The 24,427-nt window shown below is 31.2% G+C and overlaps 2 protein-coding genes across 2 annotated transcripts in view; one reads left to right on the top strand and one right to left on the bottom strand.

Annotated features, from left to right (window-relative positions):
- The window catches only part of LOC140445321 (aldehyde dehydrogenase), a 43,520-nt gene extending 19,864 nt beyond the window's left edge, over positions 1–23,656 (top strand). The window contains exons 3-10 of the mRNA XM_072537293.1: positions 3,520–3,685; positions 6,595–6,899; positions 19,132–19,234; positions 19,598–19,782; positions 19,908–20,072; positions 22,909–23,066; positions 23,124–23,201; positions 23,455–23,656. Of these exons, the coding sequence (XP_072393394.1) occupies positions 3,520–3,685; positions 6,595–6,899; positions 19,132–19,234; positions 19,598–19,782; positions 19,908–20,072; positions 22,909–23,066; positions 23,124–23,201; positions 23,455–23,524 (1,230 nt within the window). The 3' untranslated portion in view covers positions 23,525–23,656. The remainder of the gene's footprint in view (positions 1–3,519; positions 3,686–6,594; positions 6,900–19,131; positions 19,235–19,597; positions 19,783–19,907; positions 20,073–22,908; positions 23,067–23,123; positions 23,202–23,454) is intronic.
- LOC140445320 (uncharacterized) lies at positions 11,175–16,002 on the bottom strand. Its single transcript, XM_072537292.1, has 5 exons — positions 15,423–16,002; positions 14,937–15,365; positions 12,849–13,085; positions 12,464–12,782; positions 11,175–12,405 (listed from the first exon to the last, which is right to left on the bottom strand). The coding sequence occupies exons 1-5, from the start codon at positions 15,814–15,816 to the stop codon at positions 11,508–11,510; spliced, it is 2,277 nt and encodes a 758-aa protein (XP_072393393.1). The 5' UTR covers positions 15,817–16,002; the 3' UTR covers positions 11,175–11,507.
- Positions 23,657–24,427: the final 771 nt, after the last annotated feature.

Raw genomic sequence — 24,427 nt, 5'->3', positions numbered from 1 at the left:
GATTTTGTTTGTAGAAGTCGGCTTAGCGGCAATGTTAATTTTAGTATGTCAATCAGTGACATCATTCACACTAGAAACTCAGAGGTGTATACTTCATCTAATTTACTTAACCGTTGCACGTCATCAGCGTCATAGCTTGTGAAGTCACATGATACCAACACGAAATATTTAGGCGGTAGATGTGTTCTTTTTTAGGATTAATTTGCCGAGTACACTGGCATTAAAGCCACTAGACATATTTTATTATATACGCGTAGAAATAATATTTAAAGATTTCTATTAATGTTAACTTAAAGAAATACACAATAATATGTTTCATTTAATTTGTATAAATGCATTATAAAGCGTTTTTATGAAGAACATTTGTTCGGAACACACTGTACTTTAATCGAACGGAGGTGATATTTTGGCATAAATTTATAACACTTATTTGACAGTTGCGGTGTTGACTAACGTTAATAAGTAATGAAAAAGGGTTGTTTTTGTTTAAGTGTTCCATTTTACATCTTTATACGGCGCATACAAGCGGCTCAAATTGTTTTTAACAAGATTATTTTTTAACTCTTGTTTTGCTTCTATTTATTTACATTAAATATTAATTTGTTAAATATTTTTTTCTAAAAATCATATGTCCATTGTTTAATAACATTAAGAGCTGAGTATTCAGCAAATTATAAATGAAGATCTAAATTTTATTGTCTAATTTATAGATGGTATATACCGAGGAGTAAAAAGTTATAAACCTTTAAAATGATGGTACCTACTCATAAAATACCTCCACAGAAAAGTGGAGGGGCGAATTACAAAAATATTAGTTATACTTATTAGCTACTTATCTTTTTAAATGCAATTATAATAAAATGAATTATTTTATTAAAAGAAAAAACTATAGAATTAAATAAAAAAATTAAATGTATTTTATAAATTTATAATTATTATTATATATTTATATAAATAATACACACTTATCAATAAAATTTAAATATTTCTTACGAAACATAAGAAAATTCATAACTTTTTTATGGAAAAATTTAAATAATTTATTTTCCGGGATTTTCCGAGAGGTGAAAATAGCACAATTTTGCTAAAATTTTAATAGACGGTTTTCCGTTGCGGGATTGTACGAGTACCATAATTTTAACAAGTTATAACTTTTTACTCCTTTACTGTATATGTCATCTATAAGTTGGGTCATAAAATTTAAATCATCTAAACCTAAATTTATATCATCACAAACTATGGAAATATGATTATAAGCACAAAATGCTATTATTTTAAGAATAAAATGTTATCTTGATTCCTATTGATCAAAGAAGATCCTATTTTCGCAATAATTTTGGTTCTAGTCAACGAAAATTGATGTTTACTATTGTGAATTAATTTGTGAATTGTTTAAACCGATTAATTTGTTTAAACAATTTAATATGTATTTTGCGAAAATTTTTCTTTTCTCTTATTTTATAATAGTAGAAAAGGTTATGAAAAGATGGGTAACTTAAATATTTATGTATTATAGTTATAAATAATATCATTTAAAAATAAATTTAAAAAAAAATTACCTTTTTATTTGAAAATAAAAATGATAAAATTAAGTAAGTAAATTGTTATATGTTAATTAAATATACAGATTACTGCCATAATTTTTATTTATAATTATAAAAAGTTTATAACAATAATTTATGTAAAATATTTTGGTAATGTTTTTGAGAAAAATAATTTTAAAAATAATAAGCATTACTTAAGAAAAATTATTAAATTTATTTAATTTATTTATTTAAATTTATTGTAGATAAAAGCTTTTTGGGATAAACAATTTTAATTTTGCAGTAACTGTTATGTGAAACTTCTTGAAATTTTTAAATCTGAATATTTGTGATATTGTCCTTATTCTCAAACAAAATCAAAGTTTTTTGTTTAAAGTTATTAATAATTTTCCAAAAATCAACTTTTGAAGCCATTTTTGCAATATTTAAGCAACGAATTAACAAAAATAATTTTAGAAACCTCACTTTATAAAGGATTTTCTATGCTTTTTCAATAAAATTAAGTCACTTTCCATCCGTCCGGTCTTCACCTTTAGTATTTAAAATCATATAGCGAACTTAACGTTGTTTATACATTGTTTATAAGTAAAAAATGGTGTTTAATATTTTGCATATTTTGTTTATAACATATTGTTATCACCAAATTTATCAAAAGCAATTGTTAGATACCTGTATCAACGAATGTCACAGGAAAATCCTTAGTTCTCTGTGCTATAAGTGAACCCTGAATTTATAGGTTCTTGTCTGTTTATGTTTGTTACAGTTTTGTCTCTTAGTTTGGGATAAGTTTTTTGTTGCAATTATTTATGAATTTTGCAACTGCTGTAGTTTGCTGGATGGTTTCCCAAACAATTTACAGATTTACCCATGTTATCTTTTGCGTTTCTTGGACATCCACTAGTTTGATATTGTTCTGTGCATTTTACACATCTAAAATTGCATCATCTAAAGTCAACAAATCTGTTAAAAAAAATATACAAATAAAAATAATAAAAAAATTGTAATCTTTATATATAAAAATCTCGTGTCACGGTGTTTGTCGAATACAACATTCAAAAACCACTTAACCGATTGCAATAAAATTTTGTGAAAATTTAATTGTTGGTCCAACTCAGGAGATAGGATATTTTTTATCTCGATGCTTATTTTTTTAATTGTATATTTAAAATGTTTTATACGACTTAATCAGAGTTTTTAAATTCTCTGGATATACCAGGGATACCACCACAAAATCTTCAGTTGAAAATTGGTTAACCAATTATGCTGCTATGCAATTTGAACCCACCCAGAATATGCAACGGCACACGTTTGGTTATTAAAAGTATCACCGAAAATATCATTGAAGCAACCATTTTGACTGGACGATTTAAAGGAGAAATTATCCTGTTTCCACGTACCCCAATGATACCCTCATGTACCACAATATCATTCAAAGGGATTGAATTTCCTATTAGATTAGCATTCGCGATGACCATTAACAAATCTCAAGGCCAGACAATTCCGTTTGGGGCTTGGATTTAGAGAATCTAGTTTCTCATATATAGTCAATTATATGTTGCATGCTCACGTGTTGGTAAACCATTAAATTTATTTATATTAGCAAAAAATAAATTAACGAAAAATATTGTGCACCAATTAGCGGTTAATTAAATATTAATAATATGTATAATTTAGAATAATATAATTATTTGGATTAAAAATCAAACTTTTCATACCTCATTTATGGAACAAAATTCATATAAAAGTTGGCAATAAAAATTAAAAATTTTTGGTGGATAATGTTTAATTGCTAATATTATAAATTTTATTTATTGATGCTAACCTGTAACAGCTCTTATGTAGGGATTTCATGATATTTACCAAATTCTGTTAAATAAATTGAACAGCAAAGCGTGGCCGGGTCAGCTAGTTGGTCTATAAAAATTTTGTATATAATTTGATTGTATAAGTAATTGTTAATGTAATATCTTTGTAGTTTGCAGATCTTGTAGAACAACATCTAGAGAAAATATCAGAACTGGAGGTGCTTGAAAATGGAAAAACTTTGGAATTAGCTAAAATGTGTACCCAATTTGCCGTATCGGTATTTCGGTATTATGCTGGTTACTGCGATAAAATATATGGAGAAACTATTCCTGCTGGTAAGTTTAACTCTAATGAAATATTTTTTAAAATTTAATTAAGTTTCTTTGTATATTGCAAATATAAAAATGTATAATACAAAGAGTCTTGTGTTAGGCTTCTATATCGGTTCCTTTCCTTGTGTTTTCTAAGTTATATGAGCTGGTACTGTTACTTTGTGTTACGGAATATATACTTTTTAATTCTTATAAGTAACTAGCACCGGTTTGATTTTTTCTATAAGTTTGAACGACTTCCTCATTTTTATTAACTTTGCATAGGTCTTCAATATTGGTTACTCTGTCTATCCACGATATATGCAGCATTCTACGATATTGGCCTATATACTTTGGGATCTAATTTTGATTTATTTTGTTAAGGAATAGGAATTATTATTGAATTTCTCAAGTATTTTGGAAATACATTTTTCGAGAATATTAGATTGAAGTGTTCAAGTAGGAGAGGTTTTTTAGAAAAATATTATCTGGTACCACTTCTAATTCATAAATCGATATTGGAAAGTTTCTTCTTCTTAGAGTGCCGTCTCCCTACGGAGGTTGTCAATCTGAATTTTATTTTTGAACTTGCTGCTCTAAACAAATCAATCGTTTTGCATTGATACCAATCACTTAGATTCTTCAACCATGAGTTCTGCCTTCGGCCAACAGATCTTCTTCCTTAAATCTTTTCCTGTATTATGAGTCTCAAAATTTCATATTTTGGTCCCCTCATCACGTGGCCTAGGTATTCCAGTTTTCTGGTTTGTATAGTGGTGATTAGTTCTGTTTCTTTACCAACCTTCTCCAGTACTTCTTTATTTATAATTCTATCAGTTCATGATATTTTTAATACTCTACGGTATAACCAGAGTTCGAAAGCGTCGATTCTTTTTAAATTGCATTTTTTTAATGTCCAAGTCTCAGCTCCATATAATAATATTGAAAATATATAACAGCGAATCGTACGTAGTCTGATCTCCAAATTTATATTTTTGCACGTTAGGAGTGGCTTCATTCGTATAAATGCTGATCTGGCAATCTCTATTCGCCTGTTTATTTCTGCAGTATGATCATTGGTTTCATTGATCGAAGTTCCTATGTACTGATATTTGTCTACTTGTTCTATCACGTTACCATTGATTGTCAATAGGTAATGTATATTTTGTGGTCTTTTTGTAATTAGCATGTAGATACTTTATTTTTTTAGCGTTTATAGTAATTCCCATCTCAGCACTATTCATACTTAAGCTTTCGATAAGATGTTGTAGATCTTCTATACTCGTTGCTATGATCACAGTGTCGTAAGTTGTTAATTAATTTTCCGTTAACGGTAACTCCCGCTTTGATATTATTGAGCGTGTTCTGGAAAATTTCTGCAGAATATAAGTTAAACTAAAGTGGCGATAAACCACATCCCTGTCTCACTCCTCTACAGATCTTCATTTCTTCTGAGTGTTGCCCATCAATTTGAACTATGGCACTTTCGTTCCAATATAATGTTTGCACTATATTTATAATTTTACTGTCAATACGCTTGTTCATAATTATTGATATTAGTTTTTCATGTCTTACTTTATCGAAAGCTTTTTCGTAGTCAACAAAGCACAAGTGTAGATCAACGTTTATATCCCGACATCGCTGAATCAATATGTTGATGGCAAATAGTCCTTCTCGAGTACCCATTCCATTTCGGAACCCGAACTGCGTCTCGCTAATATCCTCCTCTAGCGCTAGCCTTTCGTATATTCTCTTATGTATTACTTTCAGCAGTATTGGAAAGTTTATTTCACTGTTATTTTGATGTTCATAATCTATCATATATTTTTCTTAATTTCTTTTGTTTGTAAAAAATTTGGCGAATAGTTTGCGCCGCTTGAATTTTTTTCGTAAACTAATGCTAGTATACTTGATATTTTCTTTTGAGATTTATATATTATATTATTTTCCTCCCAGATACGCTACCAGATATTCTTTTTACTTTTTTACATACAGTTGTCATTGGAGTAGAACTGTCAATTGTTGAAACATATGTTATCCTAAATCCGCGCTTTGCATTGCTGATAGTGGCTATACCTCTGAATCGTTTGAATTCAGTAACTTGTTTTTCTATTTTATTCTTTTTTAAACTTTGTTATTTTTGTTTAAACATTTTGTCTGTTAAAATAAACCGTTTATTTGCAGATAATGTAATATATGTTTTAATATATGCGGTATACATTATTAGATAGATATTGACTAAAATATTTCAAAAATAAAATACTTTTTTATAGTGTTATAAAGTTATCTATAGTTGTTTATTGATATATTAAAATTAAAACCAATTTTAATTAATTGTTTTATGTAATATAAAATAAAAAGTTTGATATGTAGCAGAACACCTGAAAGAGAAGAAGCTTCATATATATATATATATATATATATATATATATATATATATATATATATATATATATATATATATATATATATTTTAACATAAATACTTGTACTTCTTTTTTTATATAGTCTTTGTGTTATATACACTTATTTCTCCCTAACGTGCATTTTTCTTACTGCTTCCCATAGTTGTTTCCTGGGCACGCTATCATAGGCTTTTTCCAAGTCTATATATAAAGGTCATATATGTTACACTTGAAATTTCCGCGGGACTTATATGTGCTTCCTGCGGTTTTCCGAGTTTGACTCCGCGTTGAATAATTTTGATTTTGAAAAAACCATTATATTGATGACGTTTAGTGTAGTTTTTTAGTGACGTTTTTTGTTGATGCTTGAAGAAGACTTCGCAGCTTCCAAGAAACTGAAAGTCTTATTACTTATTATTCTAACTTTAAAAATAAAAAAAATAAGTGATTATATTGTACTTTTATTTGTGAAGTCGAGACTGTATTTAGCTTAATTTATTAATTTACACATATAAAAACTGTTTTTAGACGGTCCAATTATGTGTATGACTCGCAAAGAACCTCTAGGAGTCGTGGGACAAATCATCCCATGGAATTACCCTGTTTTGATGCTTAGTTGGAAGTGGGGTCCTGCACTGGCTGCTGGCTGTACGTTGATCTTGAAACCAGCAGAGCAGACTCCTCTCACTGCATTGTATTTGGCTGCTCTAACTAAAGAAGCCGGTTTTCCAGATGGAGTAATTAACGTAGTTAATGGGTTCGGTCCTACTGCCGGAGCATCGTTGGCTTTACACAAGGATGTTAGGAAGATTGCATTTACTGGCTCAACAGAGGTAAGATTTTATCTTCTATTTAATTACATTTAAGTAACTATTTACATATTTTATACAACGTTTCCATTTTTTTTTTCGCCCAGACTCTTATCGTTTTTTTAATCATGTATTTGTAAATGTATAACCTGGTGTTAAAAACTTTAAATAAATATTATTTTTATAAAATATATGAGAGGAGAAGTTATCCAGCGATAACTCTCCCAACACTAACACTAGACTTTGTATTACTAGCAGTAATACAAATATGTATGTAAAAATTAATAAGGAGTTGTTCCACGTCTGAGCATAATCCTAATGAGATGATCGATTATGATCGGTCGTAATCGTAATATTGATGATGATCGAAATCCAAACATTTGTTCCTATTTAAGAAGAGGAGGTGGCAATTGCGGCTAAACACGGAAACATTGATGTAGCTGTAAATAACTTACAGAGAGCATTGGATGGCATAGGAGCATGGAGTGTCCAATGGAAAATAGCCATAAACTCAGAAAAAAACGTAAGCAGCCATCTTCAACAGAGAAGAGAAAACCCACATGAACAGCTGACAGTGCAAAACGATACCACGGATGGTAAAAGCAAAGCAAAATACCTAGGAGTCACAATGGATCAAGGACTAACCTTAAGTAGCATGTGGAAAAATCATCCAAAAAACAACAAATCCAGAGCTACAATAAGAGCACTCGTGGGTATAAGAAGCAAATTAAGACTAAAAATGAAAATAAGACTGATTAACAGCATTATACTTCCCATAATAACATATGCATCTTTCGCATGTGGGCACATAAGTAAATCAAACAAAAAGAGGATAAAAGCAGCCTCAAAGAAGTGGTAAATGTACCCAATAAGTTTCTGAATGTTTCTTGTTCAGAGAAGTGATACAACTAAGGGTGACAGACACGATGGAAGAAAAAGCCAGAACAAAGTTTGCTGAGCTAGAGAATGGCAAAAAACGGAAAAAGGCGAAAGCACAAAAAAAAATAACAAAAAACCCTAAACCCGACATGAGAAGCCTACATCCTCGAGAACGAAGTGGCCAAAGTGGGCGTGGGGCCCCAGCAAGCAATTTCAGATTCGATGATAAGTCGCCAGAGATAGCAAGAAAAGAGAGCCTTACGCTAACCTGCTTTGATCGGATGCGACATCGTGTTAAAGTTCTTGTACTTCCACACGACAAGCACTTTGATGAAAGAGAGTCTCGTATCGCGCATCAGAGTGCTATAGGGAAGAAAGGGATGGTCTGGAGTATTTGGGCGCGGTGGGGTGACTCCTGATTATACGAGTTAATCCTCCTCGCCTTAATGAATTGTAACATCCGAGTGTCATTATGTACAAGTGTCTCAGGCTGGGTTCAATTAAATTGCTTGCTTGCTTGTGGCCATCAAACAGTGTTTCATTGCGCATCAGCTAACTCGTGCTCCAACAGTGAGCATCTTTTTATTCGGCAATATTTGTGGCAAAAATATCATGTTGGGTGCAACTTTGCAACTTTGTTTGATGTTTTATATAACAGCACTAACTATTGAATATCTTTGCCCGTTTTTAGGCATACAATTTAACTAGCTACGGTTACTAACGTTAGCTTAGCTAACTTTACGGTTAAGCAGGTGTTAAGCAAAGCCTGGGAACATGACATAGATGTCTACAATATTTTTGTCGCATTTAAACAAGCATATGACTCAATAAATAGGGCACACTTATACAAAATATTAAGTCAATTTGAAATACCGTCTAAATTAGTTAGACTCATTCAAATAACAACATCGGACACAGTTGCTCAGGTACAGATACAACATGAGATGATAGACCCATTTCAAATAACACAAGAATTAAAATAGGGCGATGGGCTGGCACCAACAGCAGTGGAATACGTAGTAAGAAAACATCAGAAGGTATAAACACTTATCAATAAATCGGTCCAACTGACAGCGTATGGAAATGACATAAATATCATGAGCAGAACCAAAGCAATACGTGAGAATACGTATATGGAACTTAAATCACATGCTAAACAAATAGGTCTGTCAATAAATAAAAAAAAATATATTTGAAATCCTTTATAAAAGGTATATAATAAAATACCCAAACTGGCTATATCACAATTAGAAAACGTTTTCAGAATCTGTATTCCATCATCAGTGTAACCTGAAAGTATATAACCACTTTAATTAAAAAGAACGTGAAATTTGAAATGTTGACTAAGGTTAATGCAAAATGTGGTTAATACTTACTAAGTGTACATGTTTTGAGCCACTAAAATATTTGGGTAAAAACCCGTTAAATGTCGTTAGTTTAAATTTCTGTTACATTATATGTTCTTATAAGTTGAGATATTAAAGTTACCAGTGAAATTGGTGACATAGCAGCGTACGACTCTACATGAGGTTGCTTGGTCCTGAGACAAAGAGTCTACGAGGACTTGAGACTACATTCTAAACAGCAAGGTACATTTGCTGTAATTGGTGGGTGGGCGTGTCTTAATTTAAAATTTGGCGGGTTTAATGTTTATTGAACTGAAAATGGGGTATTGGTAGGAAGAGGATAATATTCGTATTTTAGGATTAAGCAGACTTATTACAGTTTTATTTGAAATGTCTTTAATTTTCCTACATTGAAAATAACAAAGTACATTTGCTGTGATTTATCGGTAGATGTATATTAATTTAAAATTTGGCAGATTTCATGTTTATTAAAATGTAAGTTGGGTATTGTTTGTTTGTGTTTAAATGACTGCGGACACTAAATCAATTCGCCAATCCAATCTTACAATTTGTACTCATTTTTTAATTAGTCATTGTTTCCTATACAATCTTATCCTAAATCTATTACTAGTATTGAGCTATAATATATAGTCTTTTTTTTCTATTAGGTGCTTTTAGTTATTTATATATAAAATAAGTGATGAGGTCCTCAGAGTTCCGCAGTAAACTGTTCTGCAGCTATCTACTTAATTCAATAGCTACTTTACTGTGGACTGTCCAAGTTCCTTTTTTTTATTTGTTTCTTATACATTTTTTTTTTTATTTTTTATAATTTTTTTTTAATTTTTTTTTCTAACAAATTACAAATTGAGTTTAATATCTAAAACATGTTTATACAATAATCTATATAAAAACTCATTGTTTTCTAATGTTAATAAATAACTTAAATTAATGGGATGGTGGACATCAGTCAAAGAATACAGCGAATTTAAAAAATTATTAACCTTATTGAAAATAAAATAAGAGAACAGTACAAAATGTTATGTTATAGGTTACCCATCTGATTACAAGTACGTTGTGGACTTTCATCTAGCTTCATTTTAAACATATATGATGGTGTAAGACAGTGGTTAAATCTCATTCTGCATATAGTTCTTGTCATATCCTTTGTACACTCCATTTTAGCAAACCAAGATTTATCCGTAATATGGTTTCTGATTGCTCTGTAATGGTTTCCTGTATTTATATTCTCATCAATATATCTTTCTTTCCATTCTTTGTTAAGCTCTTTGAATGTGTCTTATTCTATATCTCTAGACGTACAAAGATAATGATTTAATACTCCTTGTGTCACAGCGTTTTTTGCCAATTCATCTACTATCTCCATTCCAGTTATTCCACACTGGCTTTTAATTCATGCCAACTTAACAGTTTTGCCTTGTTGCTGAAGTTCTTTAATTTTATTTATTATATATAATTCAACATAATTTACTTTTGATTTAGGATTTATGGCACTAATTTTACTTAAAGCGGTTTTGTTCACTATAAATTTTAAACTTTGAATGATTTATATTAGATAAATATTTTAGTGCTTCCACTATCGCTATTAATTCAGCTGTGTATATACTCATGATGGAATTGAGTTAAACATTTTACTGTTTTTATTATTGTTATCCCAGTATGCACATCCCACACCTTCGATAGTAACTTGGATATTAGTACTAGATATTTTAGGAATAAGCTGTATCATATCCTAGTGCTGTTTTTTTTTATTAAATATGTAGGTATCATTGTTTTAATTTTTTTTGTAGGCATATGCCATCTCAAGTTTAATAAAAATTATGTAGTCTTTCCTTTTCACTTTAAATTTTTCCATTGGCTGTTTTATAATAAAAATTGCTATTGTCGAAAAATTGCGTTATATATATCCAAATTGACTTTTATCTACTTTTCTTTCTAGAAAGTTGAACTAAATTGTGTTAGATTTCACCATGAGGTGAAAAATGTTTTGAACAAAATTAAGCAAATGTTTACTAGAAATAAATATTGAAAATCAAATAAAACACTAAATAGCTATGTTTAAAATTTATTCTTTGAGGGGGGGCCTTATTGGTGCAATGGCGAAGGTAAAACCCCTCTAAACCCCGCCTAGGACCCAGTACATCCCGATTTCAAAATACAACTCTAATATAAAAGTCTATAAATAACATCATTACTTAACATGATTTAAAATTCAGACCTAACTTAAGCATGCATACATATATTTTATGAAATTTTATTATCACTAACTAAGAAAACATATAATGTTAAATTAACTTTCTTGTAAATAAGCCTATAAACCTGTAATAAAAATTCAATACAGATACAAAAACAAAAAATACATGTGAGCTACAAGAATTTTTCAAATTTAATTTTTAATCAGTTTCTTTTTTTTATTGGAAGGAAAATATTGCTGCTTTTCCATTTTTCGCTTCTTTGTAATATCCTTAGAGGCTTCCTGAAATTTTTCCTTCGCCTTACACTTTGCTTCTTCAACATCTGTCATAATTTTTTCTTTTAATTGTGTATAACTTTTATCATCTAAGTCAACTAAGCTGTCCATGAGATTTTTCAAGTGTTGTATGTCTTGAAGACGTTGTTGGATGGTGTTTTCCTGGATCACATTTCTCTGTTCCAGCTTCTGTGTGATAAATTCATTAATTTCCTCTTCATGACTTGATTTGATAATTGAATTTTCTCCCAAACACCTTGCAGCATCATCTAAAACAGAGTTAGTACCCACACGCTCCTCATACATTCTTACCAAGTGCACATGCTTACACATGGTATTTCTCACCACATATTCAGCACATTCACACTGGTATCGATGAATACAAATTTTACACACTCTACAAAACAATGTCTTACACTCATTTTCACACAGTTGTCTTATACTTACATTATATACTTTATTAGGATCCCTAAAGGATTTTACCTGAAATTGCCCGTACACCTTCACATTCTTCTTAACTTCCACTTTTTCTTTCATCATTTCTGCTATTTTGTGCGCTTTCGCTATAATCCTGTCTTGATAGTTGTTGGCATTTGGTCTTTCCATGTCTATAATTCTCTTCCACATTTTGATATCTACTAAATCTTCTATTGTGTCCAATAATTTTTCAATTCTCACTGCTGCATTTCTTCTTAGATGGTTCGTTTTTAATAAGTTGTTGAATGATTCGATCGCCATATTGGTGTTGATTCCTGAATTTCTTCTATAACAGTGGGCCCACATTTTGATCCTCTCTCCATTCTGAAAGTAATACCTACAAAAAAATATACTGAAGGGTGACTTAAAATGTATGATTTCATATATTTATTTACCTTGCCAGATAATTTAAAAAATCAAGCTCATTTGCTTCTTGTAATTTTCGTAAATATATATTGCATAAGTCTATAAATCGAGCTTCATTAGTTTCGGTAATAATTCTCTTCATTTGATTTTTCATTTCTTTCTTCAAATTAGTATCCTGTATTTTCCTCTTCCCTTGAATGTTCCAACTCCTTACAACATGCCAGGTGCATAACAGCCTCCTTGGTCGATTTCCCATTATCTTCACCCATGCATTATAATATTTAGGATCGTCATCACTCATGAAATGGTCTGCCTGAATTTCTGTCTGCATCTTATTCTTGAGGGCTCCTAAAGGGTTTTGAAAATTATTCTTACCAGTCATAAATTGTCACTAGGTACTCATATAATACATACCTAAAAAAACTTCTTGGACTAGTTGGTCCAGTCTGTTTGATAATAAGAATGCAACTGGAAAACCCGCATTTTTGTCATCCTTAATGAGAACTATTGTTAAGTCCATCCCTCTTTTGTTAGTGCCATGTGTTCCATCCATACAAATTATGCTAGAGAATTTTCGTAATTTATCTTCCATTACCGAATTCATAAATCCTAAGACAAAATCTTCTTTTTTGAGTATTTCATGTTGTTCTCCTAATAAAAATAAACGACCAAAATTATAATTTACTCAAAATTTATAGTTTAGAGATAATTCGAGATAAATGTTAAGAGACTGAATTTTTTTTGAATATTTTGATAATCATTACTTCTATTTTTTAAGCTTACTCTGTCAATTACAATATAAATTACATTTTAAAGTAGATAATTTAAAAGTCTCATAATTGAAGTTACCTAGTTATAGTACTGAGCCCATGATATGATAGATCTGAGGACAAATGTAGATTCTGAACCTTATGAAGACAAAACAAAAGAATCTTCAACAACAGACTATAAAATAAAGCAAGTTATGAAAACATAAATGAGAAAAAGCAATCCAGTAAAAAAACCATAAAATATGCATTCAAAAAGTATTAGGCATGGAGGAAAAACAAAGAAGTGAATGGTTTGAAGAAAAATAACTGAAAGAAAAAAACAGAGCATATAAAGCAGCAGTGACACAGGACCAGGTAAGTAAAAGCAGAAGACAAACAGCTATGAAAGGAAGAGAAACAAGTCCACAAAAAAAGGAGGGAAGTATAGATAGACAACAACTTCAAGAGTTACAAAATCTAAGTAAAAGAGTAGTGGCAAAAAAGTCCTACATGAAAATAAGCAAATGAAAAACAATATTTAAACTTAGGACCATGATGTACTGAGATTACAAGCATTACATTGACAGAACAACACGAAATAAAAAGATGGACAGAACATTATAGGGAAAAAATGGAAGAAAGCAGAGATGTGAACCATATAAATTACATTTGACCAATTAGATAACAGAGAAAAAATATCCCAACAATGGCTAAGATTTGAACAGCAATAGATAAACTAAAACATAATAAAGTAGCATCATCAGACTAAAAAATATCATTTGATGATACTGAAAGCAAACCACATATTGAAAAACTAACAATTACCTGATAAATGGAATACTGTACCATTACAAAAAGGAGAGACTAGTTGGAATACAGAAACTACCACAGAATCATGCTTCTGAATACAGCATGCAAGATACTGTCTCACATTATTTATGAGATCATATGCAGAAAAAGTTTTAGGTAAGTACAAATGTGATTTCTGACAGAAAATATCAATAATAGATCAGATATTTTTTTCTACAGTAAATTCTCAAAACAATTAAATGCAATATATCAATAAACACAATCTTATCATAGATGTTAAAAGTGAATATGATAACCTAAATGGAGGGTAGGTATCTAATCCAAGGAATAACTCAAGGAAAAAATCTTAAACCACACCTATAAATGAGTAAAATAAAATTGTATACCAGGATCTGAATATCATAACATTCATACAAATAGGACAGCTTCAGTAGAAGGGACATGTGGAAAGGATGGAAGATGAAATACCTTAAAAAATAAATGTCAGCTGGACATAAAACAAGAGGAAGACTGAAGAGTATATATAAGGAACAAATAAAACATTACATTTTTAAAAATCAAAAATTTGACGAACATACAGAACAGAATCGGGAGGTATTCTTAAATAGACAAAGAACCAAAAAAAGTTGTATCAATGATGATAATAAAAAGAAAGTAACTTAAAACTCTATAGTTAGTAAAGGGGTTAAAAGTTGTTGATTTTGATAAGTGAGATTTATTACATGAGGGAGGCAAAGGTAACAAAGCAGTAAATTTGACCCATAAACTATCACCACCTTCACAATAAAATTAGATATGTAAAAGGCCAGTAACTACAAACTTAGCAGTTATATTATTTAAAAATGTTTATCGCTTGTATAAAAAGGATTGTTACATGAGCAGCCACACAAGATTAATTATTATAAATAAATGTGGTAGGTATTAAAAATTTTTTGGTGTTTACCTTCTTTCTTGAATAAGAAAGCATAATTCTTGTTGTTAGCGTTCCATTCCTGAACCTTTAAGGCTGTTGCTACCTTATCATTTTGATCCCGTTTTTTGTGTATATTATACTTTCTGGATAAATTTGTGATATCTTGACTTGTTAATAGGGCAATTCTTTCTAGTTTTGGTGTTTCCAATTTTCTTGAATCATCTAAAATTCTACTGGGTGACACCCCAGACATTAACTTCTCTACAATCGTTTTTTCTTGTGCTTTTGAGAGATGCATGGTTCTTAATTCTTCTTTATGTCCAGCATGTGTTTTCCAATAACTGACAGAAACTTGTCCTTGATCTCTCTGTGTACAGAGCAGCCTGGAAGGGCAGATTCCTTTAATTTTAATTGATCCACCAGATTTCTCTGTCCTAATTTTATTGTTGGGCTTATATCCTAAAGATAGACAAGTATAAGCTTTAATTATTACAAGTAACAAAGTATTGCACCTACCGTTGATATTACTTCTGTTACACTCATAGTATAATATCTTATAATCATTTCCCTTAACCACTCTACTCATTGCATAACTTGTCTCAATTTTCTGCATATCTTTCCATGTCTCATATTCTTGTTTACTAGAAAATTCTAAAGTTATTAGTTCAATACTCACCTGGTGGTGGTCCTTGAGATGTTTTCGTAACTTCTCATGACTTTCACAATGAGTTTCTTGCTCACATATCGGACAAACTATATGATTCATTTTCTTCTTGGATACATCTATGTTATGCATTCTTTTGATATGACGATTTCGTAATTTTACATTTTTAAATGTTTTGCTGCAAAGGTGGCAGGCCCCTGAGAGAATTTCAGAGCTTGTTGAAGTAGATGGAGTACAGGAATCCATAATTTCTTGCTAAAACAAAGACTTGGATAATTAAATATGGTGTTCTAACGAACAGATTCTTAAAACAATTTAAATGAAAAAGTTTTAAATTGAAATTATTTATGTAAGCTTGGAGTTGGAATAAAACCAGCGCCAAACAGAACAAAAAAATTTTTATGTGCGCTTGGTGTTAAATAAAACCGCCAATATAAGACACATAACCTCACAAATCATATGTCGATAACGACCAATCATAGCAAATGTACCTTGTTATTTTCAATGTAGGAAAATTAAAGACATTTCAAATAAAACTGTAATAAGTCTGCTTAATCCTAAAATACGAATATTATCCTCTTCCTACCAATACCCCATTTTCAGTTCAATAAACATTAAACCCGCCAAATTTTAAATTAAGACACGCCCACCCACCAATTACAGCAAATGTACCTTGCTGTTTAGAATGTAGTCTGAGGACTTGTTGATAGCAACTGATTAAAATGACAATATTGACATGTTAGGACGGAAGTCGGAACAAAGCAGTCAGTATAACGTAAGGTATTTGTCTAAATATGACAGAAGCCAGCAATATTTAAAATTGAATAAATTAAAATTGTAATAATATAACAGTAGCAACCATCAATGTTGTAGTTTGTAATGTGAATTTGTCCTAAATTTATGAGGAAACATTGAAAAAATTTGTTTTATAAATTAGTGTAGGTAGACTGAAGTGCCGTGAAATTTTGTGGGTACTAATAGGAAACCAATATATAATCATATATATATATATATATATATATATATATATATATATATATATATATATATATATATATATATATATATATATATATATATATACTGGCATTAAACTAACAACATTTAACGGGTTTTTATCCAAATATTTTAGTGGCTCAAAACATGTACACTTAGTAAGTATTAACCACATTTTGCATTAACCTTAGTCAACATTTCAAATTTCACGTTCTTTTTAATTAAAGTGGTCATATCCTTTCAGGTTACACTGATGATGGAATATAGATTCCGAAAACGTTTTGTAATTGTGATATAGCCCGTTTGGGTATTTTATTATATACCTTTTATAAAGGATTTTAAATAAAAAATTTTTGTGATACATGGTATACAGCCAGCTACAGGAACTTAGTTTCCTAGTAAATAGAAAAAAGACTAAAATCCTAGTACAAAGTCTGAGAGAGCAACACAACCCTGCCCGATAGTTAACAACTTAGAAAAAGTAGACAGCTTTATCTATTTAGGAGTCAACATCACAAAGAACAACATTGACCATGCAGAGCTTAGCAGAAGAATCATTCTAGTCAATGCGGCATACTTTGCTATGAGCCCGATATTTAAATTACGAGACGTAGATCAAAGAACTAAGATACAAATCTACAAGACCATAATCCGACCGATACTGAGCTATGGATGCGAAACTTGGATGTTGACTCAATAATCTGTAAACCGCATAGACATCTTTGAAAGCCAGGTATTGAGACGAATACTAGCTCTTATAAATGAGAACAACAGGTGGCGAATTAGATAAAATTATGAAATATATAATATAGGTATACTTGAGCGCAAAACAATCGACTCAAAAGTGAGATTGGAAATTATACCTCCTGTTTCAATGTAAGTATGAAAATAAAAATATGTAATGTGCAAATAATAACTCTACTATTGAACTTACAAAAACTGCTGTTGCAATATTTTAAGGACGCATTATAAAAACAATATGCAATACGAACAGAGTTTCCTAAATATTTATCATTGGAACGAACGCAAGAAAGACGTTTTGAGCAGAGAAATCATCAATTATTAGAAAATAAATTTCTTTATTTTTCAGTACCTATTTAATATTACCACTCTTACGCCTGATTACATTTTCCAATCGATTTTCGGATGGATTGGATGACTTTTTTAATAAATTCTTAAGGCATTACTTACCATTCGTCATTAAGCACAGCTCTCGATTCCAATATGCTCCCTGGTGCATGATTTTTGTCCTGGATCCTTCCTTTAAGCTCATCCCAAACATACTCTATTGGATTTAAGTCAACCTGCTCAACGCAGGTCAATTTACTGTAGGTATACCGATCTTAGTCAAATAGGTGGTGGTGACTCGTGCGGTATGGCATCGTGCATTAAAATAAAGGTCTCACCGATAAATCCCGCGTATGGAACAACATGTTCCTCCAAAATGTCTCTAATGTAACGACTCGCTGTTAGACCTCCTCCACGTCCTCCACCAGGCTCGAAATAATATAATATATATAGAAAAGACCTATTGAAAGACCAAGAAAGCGATGGGAGGATGATGTGAATGAGGACGCCACAAATCTCCTTGGCAGTCGATCGTGGAGGAGAATGACTACAGACCGTAATGGATGGAGGGGTTTGATGAGGGGGGCCAGGGCTCTAATTGTGCTGTAGAGTCATAGGAGGGATAAATTCAACTAGATTTAAATGCTTTGTAGATTCCATATTTTTGTTTTGAATGTATTCATTCTTATGATATAGATACTTTATAAGTTGTTGCTGTTTATTGTTTTGATTATTGTTCGGATTCTTTATATTTATATTTTAAGTGAAATTTTAAATAGAGTTCTCCCGTTAATAAATAAACAAAATAGATCTCTTCTTGAGGTATCTCATCCCAGGTTACTTGTATCTCGTGCCGAAATACCGCTATGGTCTGTAGGGGATACAGTAAATGGAATAATATTTTCTTCCTATAATGTCTATTAATAAAAATTGGGAGGACTAGGGGGCAAAAAATTAACTTGCTTGTCTTTAAAATTTCATTATCTTGTTGAAAAAGTGGGTTGGGGAGCGTCGTCTGTATATAAGGCAGAATATGTGGATCCACCACCTCCTGGAAACACACTGCAATCATGTTGTACCTGATAAACACTGAATAGAGGATCTCGTCCTTCACCACGTTTCTTAGCCTTGCACAGCCATTCTGCATGCCCAGACAGATCTGCATTCATCACTAAAGGCAATGGTACACAATTTAAGATCCCACTTCACTCATTCTCTACACCAAGCCAGTTAATCACTTCGGTACCTAAATACAAGTTTTAAAAAGTAGTATAAAAATAAATATAGATGCACAAAATTTAAATGTAAATGTAGGTTTCTGTTTTGTTGTCTCTTTTCCTATGTTCTTTATTGTGATATCTTATATAAATTATTTTGTAAGTAGACCAAAAAGAATGAAAAAAAAAAATGAAATACAAAGATCACTTTTAATAAGACAACGTTTTAAATTGTGTTTAAGTAAGTTCCAATATTATTATTTATTGATCTCTCTTTCAGATTGGACACCGTATAATGGAATATGCTGCTAAATCAAACTTAAAAAAAGTTTCATTGGAGCTTGGAGGCAAGAGTCCTTTGGTAGTTTTTGATGATTATGACGGTGAGAAACCTATATATAATTTTTTAAGACATAGTCTTGTAAATTCGTAATTCATTTTTAAACCCCAATCAATATTCACCGATATTGAATTTGAGTTAGTATTTACTATCCTACAGTACTCAAAAAATGATGATATTACTGAATTTTGAAATCTTATATACCAGAAAATGACATAAAAAAAATTCGATTAATTCGACAAACATTTAAAAATCTTATAGGTATCAGAACAATTATTACTCCACCAATAATTCTTAAGTAATTAAAGATATTTTCCTGGAGAACGAATTCTCCAGGTATCATATCTATTGATAGGATTTGTACGGACCACGAGAATTATTTTATAATTACTTATTTTATTTTCAGTTGATGAAGCTGTCAAAATTGCTGGTTTTGCAATCTTCGGCAACCATGGTCAAAGCTGTTGTGCTGGTTCTAGAACGTACGTTCAATCTGGAATATACGATAAATTTGTGAAGAAAGCTGCTGAATTTGCTAAAGGTATTACAGTAGGAGATCCTTTTTCACAAGGCATAATTCAGGGACCACAGGTATGTCGATAAGTAGTAATAAGAAATAAATTTTTATTTTTTTCAGAATTTTTAGGTTTGTATTTAAGTATTATGTAGTTTGAATTGTGTTAAATAGAAAATAACTCGACAAAAATTAATTTAAGGTTGACGAACCATCTTTAACTAAAATTCTCAATATGATTGAGAGTGGAAAGAAACAAGGAGCAAAAGTGGAAACAGGAGGTAGCAGGATAGGAACTGAAGGCTACTTTGTACAACCAACTGTGTTCTCGAATGTCACAGATGATATGATCATCGCAAAAGAAGAAGTAAGTATGTATAGTATAAAATATATAAAATACCTTTTGAATGATACATACAGGGTGTTTCAAAAAAAAGGTAAAACCGTCTCTAGGATGCGTAAAAAACTGAAAAATAATTGGGGTTTGCTTAGTAAAAAATTTTTGTAACGCCATCCGTTTTCAAGATAAAGGGCGTTGAAGAAAAAAAAACGAAACTATATGACGTAATGAAATATTATATGAATATGTTTTGAAAACTGATACATCCCATGAATATGTTTTTATATCTGACTCTCATAGAGGGCGCTAGTTATAAGGTTAGTACCAAGTATTATTCAACATAAGATTTTTAAAGGTAGAATTATGAATCAAAATTAGAGTTAATAATTCAAAATGTCCTCAGTTTTCACGAATACACAAGTCTATCCTTTTTTCTCAAGAATCCTCTAAACAGTTGGGATCAGATAGGATGTCATTAAATACGTTGAATTCTCTTCCAATTTTTGACGTGAATTTACCTCTGTAGCATGGACTTTTTCCTTAACATACGACCAAACTTTATAGTCCAAGGGATTAAAAACTGAGGAAGCCAATGAATTGGAGCTTCTATACATCTACCAATCCATCTATTCGGAAAATGGTTATTCAACCAATTACTACACCTTCTATCAAAGTGCGGTGGAGCTTCATTGTGCATAAAAAATAAAGGTCTTCACTTGTTTAGAGTTAAATCTTCTAATATCTCGAATAAGTGATTGTTTGGAAAATCAAGGTACATATCACTATTTAAATTTGCAGGTAGAATATGATAATCTATTAATTTGTTACCTACAGTTGCTGCATAAATATTAACTTTAAATGAATGTTGGTACTGTAATACTTTCTTGACGCATGGATTTTCATCACACCAATGATGTGCATTATGGGAGTTAAACATACCTTGTCGCGTAAAGGTGGCGTTGTCCGTAAAAAGAATGTATTTTCAAAAATTTGGGTTGAGGGCTGTCCTTTCTTGCAATGTTTAATAAAGATCATCTCTAACCGGTACATCGTCTGGCAGGAGCTCTTGGACTTGTCTCTATTGATAAGGATGTAGCTGCTGCTCTTTATGTATCCGCCAAGTACTTGAAGAAGACGTATTTGTTTGCCTTGCCATATTTCTAACGCTAACTTCTGGATCTTGATCAAGTAAATTTAAAATAATATATTTTTTAAATCACTAAACGATGTAATAATCTAGGATGGAATCTGTAATAAATCTAAGATTGAGAGCTAAGGGATGCTTAGCACTGTCACCACTGAAATATCCCCTGTGTTTAAAGGAGATTTAGCTGTCCGAACGAATTTGAGGCATACTGGTCCACTAGTTCGGATAGGTCGTGATTTCGCCCTCGCGGATTTACAAGAGGGTAGGAAGACAAACAGGATAGGGGCTGAAGGGTACTCCGATGCAGGCCCTGTAAAGAGTCAGAGGCTATGGGCTTGCGTTAGAAGCCAGGAAGATGTGTAAAGCAAAAATGTGTTCCCTTCTTGTCTCTATCTAACGGTAAAATAAAACAAGCCTCTTTCAACTTACTGTATAATTAACAAATCGTAATTTTACATCTACTACACAAAACGTACAAGGAGCTATTAGTGGTTATTATTGTTTGCGAAGGGAGACGAGAAGAGATTTTACTAAGGGAATTTAAAAGGCGAACAACCTACTATTAATTGTTCCCAAAATGGTTAGTGAACATTGTTTGTTACCTTAGCGTACTTAGGCCCTAGCTAATGAATATGCCTTGTAGTCCAAACTGGAGCTCTGGAATAGTCTGGATGAACCCTGGAATTCACTGTACGTTATGGCGGTACTGAGCGAGACGAAAAATTCGTATTTTCTAATCTCTACCTTCCGTCGCACACGAATATCACAATAATTGAGTTAAACGCTTGCCGCGCTGACTGCATAGGTACCACTGGCACCGGATGCGCCCGGATACCCTCTGGCTGCAGTTGCCAGAACGCTACTCCCGCCTGGCTCGGTCGCCCGAACCTTACTACTCGTTTGACCAACTTCTGTTTTGTTTTTATCTATTGCCAACTCTTACCTTAGATTCTTTTTGTCACGTCCGAAGTGGAGATTTGTTTCTACGTTTTCGCTGATTATGCCATCTATTCCATGTGTTAAACTGGATCACGCCATGTAAAACTTCTTAGTCAGCTCAATTCTTATCACTTGTTTAACAATTCGTACCTTGTATTATTTTCCAACAAGGTCTAAAGTGTCGTAATTTTTTTAAACATTCAGGCTTGTGTTAAACTAGGTCAATTGTTATTCTATGTTTTTAATTTGAAATGTATACGTTAAACTGTGTCGAATTTATTCTTAAAAATTTGGATATTGGAATATTATTTTCCTTCTTTATTCCCTTGCTATGTTTACATTACAACTAGACATCCGAAGATTTCTAATTGACGAAACCAAAATCCAGATTTTTGCTTTAATCTGTGCCTTCTAAGAATTGCAAGGCTCTGCTCTGCTCTAATGTATTTTCTTTCCGCTTAATCTTTTCTGTGTTAGTATTTTTGTCTGTTTTATTTTTTATTCCTTGGCCGCTCTTTTCAGTTATGTGTATATTTCCTTCGCCTCTTCCGCTGTGCTTGAAACCATGTTATAATGTTATCGTCATATTCAACAAATTGTACTGATCTGTTTGTAGGCGATCTGCTCTTCCGACATTTAGTTGCCATATAATGTATCCAAGAGCCAGGTTTCCTTTTTGTAGATTGTAGAAATGATACCCCTTTTACAAAATAACAAGTTACAAAGATAAACGCTCGATTCCCAGATAACCATTTTTTAAAATATATAATTTTTCAGATTTTTGGACCTGTCCAATCTATCTTAAAATTCGATACCCTTGAGGAAATTATAGAAAGAGCCAACAACACAGAATATGGATTAGCTGCTGGAGTCATTACAAATAATATTACTACAGCTCTAACTTATGCACAATCTGTTGAGGCTGGTTCCGTTTGGTAAGATTAGATTTTTTTTATTTTTTTTTTACAATAAAATATTTTTTATTACTTCAGGATAAACTGTTACGATGAAGTAATAGGACCACAAACTCCATTTGGAGGTTACAAGAAATCTGGAATGGGTAGAGATTTGTAAGTAATTTGTTAATTTTATTGTGTGTAAAAATAAATTCAGTGATAAGAATGTGTCAAAGAATCGAAAGAAGTGAGGGGATTGTGAACATAAAAGAATTTGATTAACTTTTAGAAATCGGAAAGAATGTGAATCACAACTTTATAAGTATATGACTTTATTCTATACATATACCACGTTGAATACAGTTTAAGGATGTAATTTATCAATTTTTATTAGATCATTCCTTTTATAGTTGAATTTTATTTTTAGGGGTCCAGAATCGGTTTACGAATATGTAGAAACCAAGACAATCTCTATAAAAATGCCTTCTAAATTCTAAAATTTGTTATGCAAGTCAAAATGTTCTTATTTATATATATTGTTAATCATTTAGTTATGAATGTTATTAAAATGTTTGTTATTCGTTGCCAAATAATTGTTAATGTTTTTTTAAATAAAATTTGCAAACATTTGGTTGTGTTTTTAATAGTTTGTCTAATTAAAAATCCTTTGTTAATTTTTTTTATTTTAGCCTTGGTTTAGAACCTTTAGCCACGTAATTACATGCAAATATTAGTAGAAGGTCCCGTCATTTCGGAAGGCATCTAATTTGCATATTATGAGGCATGTCGAAATTGTATAAGAACCGCCTTTGAAGTTGGTGATTGGTTACTGAAATTTTAACTAAACGACAGTGGCGTGCACTATTTAGTAGATACAGCTAAAACATATACTGAATAAAGGCGATTTTTTAGTTTCCAATAATTTTGAACATATTTGAAAAATGATCAGTAAGATATTTGATGGGACAAAAACAATAATACCTTCGTAATACGTTTTACGTGAACAAACAAACTATTTTTATTGTACAAAAGAATTATTAAGTTCTGAATATGGATAAGTTTAACAAAATACCAATAAAATACCAAAACATTAAAGAGTGAGGATAATTATATGCTAATGAACGGTCCCACTTACATGTACCTAGAACTTCTACCTGATTTAATTCTCTTCTTTGAAGCCTTTTAGTGATATAATAAAGCGATGTAAACATAAATATTCCTGTCTTTGGGAAAGGCCTAATTTCATGGACCTACCCGATTTAAGACGTTTCTTGGAAATATATATTAGGGATATAATAAAGACTACCGTCAATATTGCTGTCCTTCTAAAATATATGCACATCTAAATTTGTAAATGAAAACTTTAAAGATATAAAATTAACTCTATATAAATACATATC

This window comes from Diabrotica undecimpunctata, chromosome 7 (genome assembly GCF_040954645.1).
Source record: "Diabrotica undecimpunctata isolate CICGRU chromosome 7, icDiaUnde3, whole genome shotgun sequence".
Classification (NCBI taxonomy): domain Eukaryota; kingdom Metazoa; phylum Arthropoda; class Insecta; order Coleoptera; family Chrysomelidae; genus Diabrotica; species Diabrotica undecimpunctata.
The sequence above is the reverse complement of the archived record's forward strand: the minus strand, read 5'-3'. Positions and strand labels throughout refer to the sequence as shown.